Source organism: Amphimedon queenslandica, unplaced genomic scaffold (assembly GCF_000090795.2).
Source record: "Amphimedon queenslandica unplaced genomic scaffold, v1.1 AMPQUscaffold_13467, whole genome shotgun sequence".
NCBI classification, from domain to species: Eukaryota; Metazoa; Porifera; class Demospongiae; order Haplosclerida; family Niphatidae; genus Amphimedon; species Amphimedon queenslandica.
In genome coordinates this window covers 5,127-11,181 of record NW_003546297.1, presented here as the reverse complement: position 1 = coordinate 11,181, position 6,055 = coordinate 5,127, and the positions used below count along the sequence as shown (strand labels likewise).

General features: G+C 35.9%; 2 protein-coding genes across 2 annotated transcripts in view; both read right to left on the bottom strand.

The window, feature by feature from the left end:
- LOC100631526 (fibropellin-1) overlaps window positions 1–617 on the bottom strand; it is a 4,923-nt gene extending 4,306 nt beyond the window's left edge. The window contains exons 1-2 of the mRNA XM_019994733.1: window positions 194–617; window positions 59–142 (exon numbers count right to left, since the gene is read on the bottom strand). Of these exons, the coding sequence (XP_019850292.1) occupies window positions 59–142; window positions 194–617 (508 nt within the window). The remainder of the gene's footprint in view (window positions 1–58; window positions 143–193) is intronic.
- Window positions 618–1,084: 467 nt separating this feature from the next.
- LOC100636824 (transmembrane 9 superfamily member 1-like) overlaps window positions 1,085–6,055 on the bottom strand; it is a 7,402-nt gene continuing 2,431 nt past the window's right edge. The window contains exons 5-14 of the mRNA XM_003385357.3: window positions 5,816–5,873; window positions 5,698–5,769; window positions 5,381–5,444; window positions 5,194–5,280; window positions 5,030–5,105; window positions 4,003–4,145; window positions 3,790–3,900; window positions 2,704–2,866; window positions 1,596–1,787; window positions 1,085–1,476 (exon numbers count right to left, since the gene is read on the bottom strand). Of these exons, the coding sequence (XP_003385405.1) occupies window positions 1,275–1,476; window positions 1,596–1,787; window positions 2,704–2,866; window positions 3,790–3,900; window positions 4,003–4,145; window positions 5,030–5,105; window positions 5,194–5,280; window positions 5,381–5,444; window positions 5,698–5,769; window positions 5,816–5,873 (1,168 nt within the window). The 3' untranslated portion in view covers window positions 1,085–1,274. The remainder of the gene's footprint in view (window positions 1,477–1,595; window positions 1,788–2,703; window positions 2,867–3,789; window positions 3,901–4,002; window positions 4,146–5,029; window positions 5,106–5,193; window positions 5,281–5,380; window positions 5,445–5,697; window positions 5,770–5,815; window positions 5,874–6,055) is intronic.

Genomic DNA, 6,055 nt, shown 5'->3' with positions numbered 1-6,055 from the left:
TCATTGGCAATGAAATTTATACCAGAGGATGAACAGGAAACAGTATCACTACACTGACCATTAGCAGTAAATGATAAACAACAATCACCAGAGCCTGATCCAGTACACCTTATCAGTCCAGAACTACAAGCAGAGTCACATGCTAAATAAAATAAACAAATCAGTTATTTTTATATTGGTATAATTGGCTTACCTCTACATCTAGTATCACCACCAAAACCTTCCCTACACCGATAACAATCAGTTCTTGGAGGAACATTAACAACACTGGCAGGAGGAGGATCTAAACTACCAGTCCTTCCACTCCATGTACCACTGATACACTCAATATCAAATATGCTGGTTTGTTCAGCTTCTCCTGGGTTAGGAGTGAATGTAGCTATAAGAGCTATGGCTTGATAAGTATCAATCATGCTCCCTTGAGCTTGACAGACATATTGAACTGATCCTTCAGTTACAGTAGGAGAGTACACCTGGTCACCATCAGAAATGACTAGTAAAGGAGGCAATACAGACTCTATCTCAGCTTTGGTTGGTAAAGGACAGTCTTGAGCTGATACTAAAAGAGCTGACAGTGAGTAAATAACGATACAAAGAGCGAGAAAAAGTCGTGCCATTTTTGGAGAAGATGGGCCGCGTCACTCACTCTGTATTCAGTGTATTGCCGGTGGCCACAATTCCAAGGTAGGTGGAACTTTGAAATTGAATATTTCCACCAAAAATACAGAGACGAAACCCAACTTAGAGAGTAGAGCTAGATCTAGTAAGAAAGAAACAGGAAGAGAGAAGCCATAAACAGTACACTTGTTTCAATAACTTTACTCTTTGTCTAGACAAAATAATTTTTAGTATTGTAAATAGATCTACAAACTACATTATAATTGCAAATCAGCGAAAGGAATGCACATAAAAGACAAGTAGACAACAATATATTTTTAAACATCAATCAAAATTCCTAACTCATGATGTTAGTTGCCACTCTTATGCAGTGAAACATACAGTGTACAGCTACCAGTAAGGTGAGATAATAGTAGTAGCATCTGTATGTACAGTACATGACTACATGATGATGTAGTCTTTCCGATAAACTTCAAATTAAATCTGTTTATAAGAATGAAATAAATCACTAATAATAATAATAACAATATACCCCTCTCTCTCTCTCCCCCATCTTTTCTGTTCCTCCTCCACAACAAAGTTGTTAAATAATAATAATAATAATAATAATAATAATAATAATAATAATATTTAAGTTGTGCTATATCCCCCTGGACTCAGTCAGCCTTGAGATTGCGGTACATGTAGCGAACGAAAGTGAGGGAAGCAAAGAAGGAGACGGTGCTGAGCATGAGAAAGAAAACGTAGCAGATTAAGATAGTGTAACCAAAATATTCGACTGTTTGAAGGGTTCCGTACATATGTGACCTCTTGTAGTAATAGAAAAAAGCATACGCAAAAACAAATAATCCAGTTGAACTAAAAAAGAGAAAAAAAGGGAGAGAGAGAGAGATAAAGTGTCAAAAGTAATTAAGTCATAAAAATAATAACTCCTAATGTACGCATGCAATTCATTTAAGTTTAAATTTAAAACACACCCAGCTGTAAGGATTGAGTGCCACCACCAGCGATAGTCCTCGGCGGATAGTCTAAAGTACGTCAGCGCAACGGATATGCAGGCTGTGACACTAATTAGAATAAGGAAAACGATGAATACGATCCCGTAGAGAGTGTACACCTCACGGCCCCAAACGGTAGCAAAGATGTAGTACAATTCAACACTGATTGAACTAGAGAGAGAGAGAGAGAAAGAGGAACAGATGTGTACAAAGTACATATACTATGCATGTACATGTACATAAACATCTTTATTATGATACAATACGCATTGGGCATATACAATACATTGTGCATGTACATTTACATATAACATCCTTATTATAACAGAAACTGTACATGTATAGATTGTGCATCGATCTGTTCTGTACACATAAACATCCATCAACATTATTTTGTATTACAGTATGTGGGTGTATCAAAGGTACCGCCACGAGTTTATATAGTGGAGACCACAGCATAGCAGGGATAGTTAGAAGTGTCAGCCAATTCTGGTAGTTAGACAGCCAATTCTGGTAGTTAAACGACAGTGCCCTTCATACACCCACACACTGTAGTACAAACCAGATAAACTACAGCTGTTTCGTGTTACTGAATACCGTAATTTGCCTTTTTTTCATACAAAAATTTTTTGTTTCAAAAAAATTCAAGTGGAATTATTTTTGTCTTTTCATAGCGTACGAAAATTTTTACAGTATGAAAATTTAGCCTATCTTGCATATACCTTGTCCTTTACCTACTGGTAACAAGGCCGCTATAGTAGTATTTATAGTTCGTGAGATATGAGCTTCTTGACCTGGACCAACTCTCCAGGCCGTACCTCAGCCTTTCTTTGATAAATTAAGTCCCAAATTTTGGTTGCTCAAAAATTTTCGATTCAAATATTTTCGTCATTTTAAGACCATACGAAAATATTTCCACAACGAAAAAAAGGCAAATTACGGTATACACTCGGATGTTAGTTTATTAGAAGCCTCTGCTCTGCCTCGGCTTCTAATCAACTAACCTCCTCATGTATATCCAGTGACCCTCAACATGTGTAGTTTATCTATAACGTACATGTACATGTACCACTAGTGTACAGTGTACCTGAATGGTAGGAACCCTCCCACGGCCATGTGGACCAGAGTGCTATGATACCAGGGAGAGGGAGGGATCTCCCTTGCTATGTTCTTTGAGCGACAAGGAGCATCGAAACCTCCACTGACATTCTTACCAAGTATACCACCAAGAATGGTGAGAGGAAACCCGACTGGAGAGAGAGAAGGGGAAGGGAGGGAGGGAGGGGGAAGAGAGAGACATTAAAGGGTAAGCAATTAATCAGGACTCTTCACTCTCAGTGTTCACATCAAAGACAATAATAGTAACATTTGAAACCATTAATGGCAGATCCTCACTGACTATAAACCAATTTCCTACAATCCTACATGCTGTAATAGCGTAATACATGTTCATGTACATGTATGATGGACAAAGCTACTATAGACATGTACACACATACACATAGGGGTAGGAACAGGGGGGGCAGGAGGGGCTTAAGCCCCCCCAACTTTCATTGAAGGGGGGCTTAGCCCCTCCAACTTTAAGTGATATACATGTATTACTATTATCAACACTATAGACTTTAGTTTAGGTAATCCTTATATGTGTGCATATTGTGTGATGATTCATTTCATAAAACAATTAATACAGTCTAGCTTAACTTCTAAGAACACACACTAGTTTTTTTCAGAAATACACAAGCTTCTACTTTATTTAACAACTCTGTTAACATTAGCTTCAGCTGAGCGTAGATTTTCAACATTAAGGAGATTAAAAAATTATTTGCACTCCACAATGTCACAAGAGCGTCTTAATCATGTAGTTATTTTGCATACATGCACATAAAGAATTTACAGACAATTTATACATCGAGGACATTGCAAAGGAATTTGTTACATTTAATGAGCATAGACGCCAATATTTTGGACAATATTAATGTCAGTACAATGATCAATTGTTAAATCATGCTCCTATGATTGCCAATAAATAATACCTTAGCCCCCCCAAATTTTAGTTTGTTCCTACCCCTATGCACATACATGTACATCTAACTACATGCATATATACATGCACATATACAAATGAAATGAATAGAGGGTGCTATTATACTCTTATGCCTCTCCTCTCTCTTACCAATGAGCCACATGAACATGATGAGTATTATTGTAGTGAATGGAAGAGCTTGAGTGGAGCCATGATACCAGGCAACAGAATTAACTGTACTCCATGTAAGGAAGAAAGGAACTGGAGAGAGAGAGAGAGAGAGAGAGAGAGAGAGAGAGAAAAGATTAAAAAAAAAGAAAACGAAGAGAGAGAGAGAGAGTTAGAGAGGAAGAGGGTGTTTACAGGCAAACAGAGATGACGTAAGGATGATGTTCCAGACCCAGCTCTCTCCATTAATCTTCCTATAGAAATTAGTAGAGACTAGTCCAGCAATGAAGGACGTGAGGGCATAGAGTAATATACTAGTTGAATTCATGGCATGATGCCTGGAGGGGGAGAGGAAGAAGAGGTAATACAACATGTACATGTACACTGCAGGGTTTCCCACAGGATTTTGGCATATGTTCATGCATGCAGCTTCTTGCCACTGGATTGCTAAGTTGGCTAAAAACCCTGTACTATGGTACAGCTTATTTTGTCAAAAATCACAAGGAGAGAATTCTTCATTTTTATATTTTTTTCTGATACATATACATGTCCTTATGTTGTATATCAAGTTTAAGCTGATTCCGATCAAATTTGGATTTTTTTATGAATTTTTAAAGTTGTTCAAAAATTGGGCCAACAACCAAAGGCTATAGCCTTGGGTTTTTGGCCGAATTTCGTCAAAAATCACAATAAGAGAATTCTTCATTTTAAATTTTTTTTCTGATGTATATACATGTTCTTATGTTGCGTAGAAAATTTGAGCTGATTCCAATCAAGTTTGGATTTTTTATGAATTTTTATAGTTGCTCAAAAATCGGGCCAACGACCAAAGGCTATAGCCTTGGGTCTTAGGCCAAATTTCGTCAAAAATCCCAAGGAGAGAATTCTTCATTTTTATATTCTTTCCTGATACATATACATGTCCTTATGTTGTATATCAAGTTTGAGCTGATTCCAATCAAGTTTGGATTTTTTATGAATTTTTAAAGTTGCTCCAAATGCCATGTACTGTATTGCAGTGCCTGTCAGCTCATGAAGCTCATGCTGTTTAGCTCACTTACATGTAGCATGCTTTGTGGGAAACCCTGATACAATGTACATGTATAAAAAAGGACAAAAATCAACATAAGATAAAGAGTAAGGATAGAAAGAAATGAAGGAGGAAGTAAATGAGAGTTTCAGTTGTACATGTACATGCATGTTTCATAATATTTTCTCATACCTGTGGACATTAAACAATCCTAACAGGGCCATTAGAATTATAGCAAGAGAGAGTGTTATAAACTGAGTGCCAACACCTGCAAAGAGAAGAGAGAAGAGATTACATGTATGTACATGTACATGTCTGTGCGTGTGTGTGTGTGTTAATTGTGAAGTCTACTGAACCTATTATGGAGCTTAGCAATCCTTTGTTCTGTGGGAATCTAAACACGTCAGTACTGATAATCTTCCAACCGTAATTATCTTGATCTCCTGAAGAAGAATCATAAATAAATAAATAAATAAATGTAAATAAATAAAATCAATAATAAATAAATAAAATAATAAATAAATAAATAATTGTTTTGCTTACTCAAGTCATCAGGATCATCATCACTAACATTGTATCTGGCAAAATCATTGTGAAGGACCCTCATCTACAAATGTAGGATAACAGGGCAAGCAATAATAATATAATAATTGTAGAACAAATATATACATGTACATGTACTGTACATGTATGTGCGTGTACTATTATTATGTAGCTATAAAATTAAAGAGTAAAATTTTGGCAACTTGTTGTCAAAATTTTAGTATAATGAAAAGTCAAAATTTTGCCACAAATATATTTGCTAAAAATTAATTCACGATACATGTACATGTACATGTAACAGTGGCACTGCATCTCACCAGAATTATTGTCACAAATCCTAAGAGGAGACAAACCAGAACAACTGAATTGATAACAGAAAGCCAGTGTATCTAAAGAAAATAATTAAAAGTGTACAGTACATGTACATGTACTTACCTCCATTGATTTCGGAAAAAATACTTTTAATTCTTTATTACGGTCATGATAACTCCGCCTAGCAAGTAGAAATAATAATTTTGAATGTTTTTTAAAAATTCATAATCACTTTCAGCAAATACAGTTTGAGTTGATTATACAAACCAACAGTAATAATTTTTAAAAATGCTCATAACTTTAAAAATATTTGTCAGAATCAGCTCAAAATTTCTGCACAGCATAAGGGCGCCAATATGTATC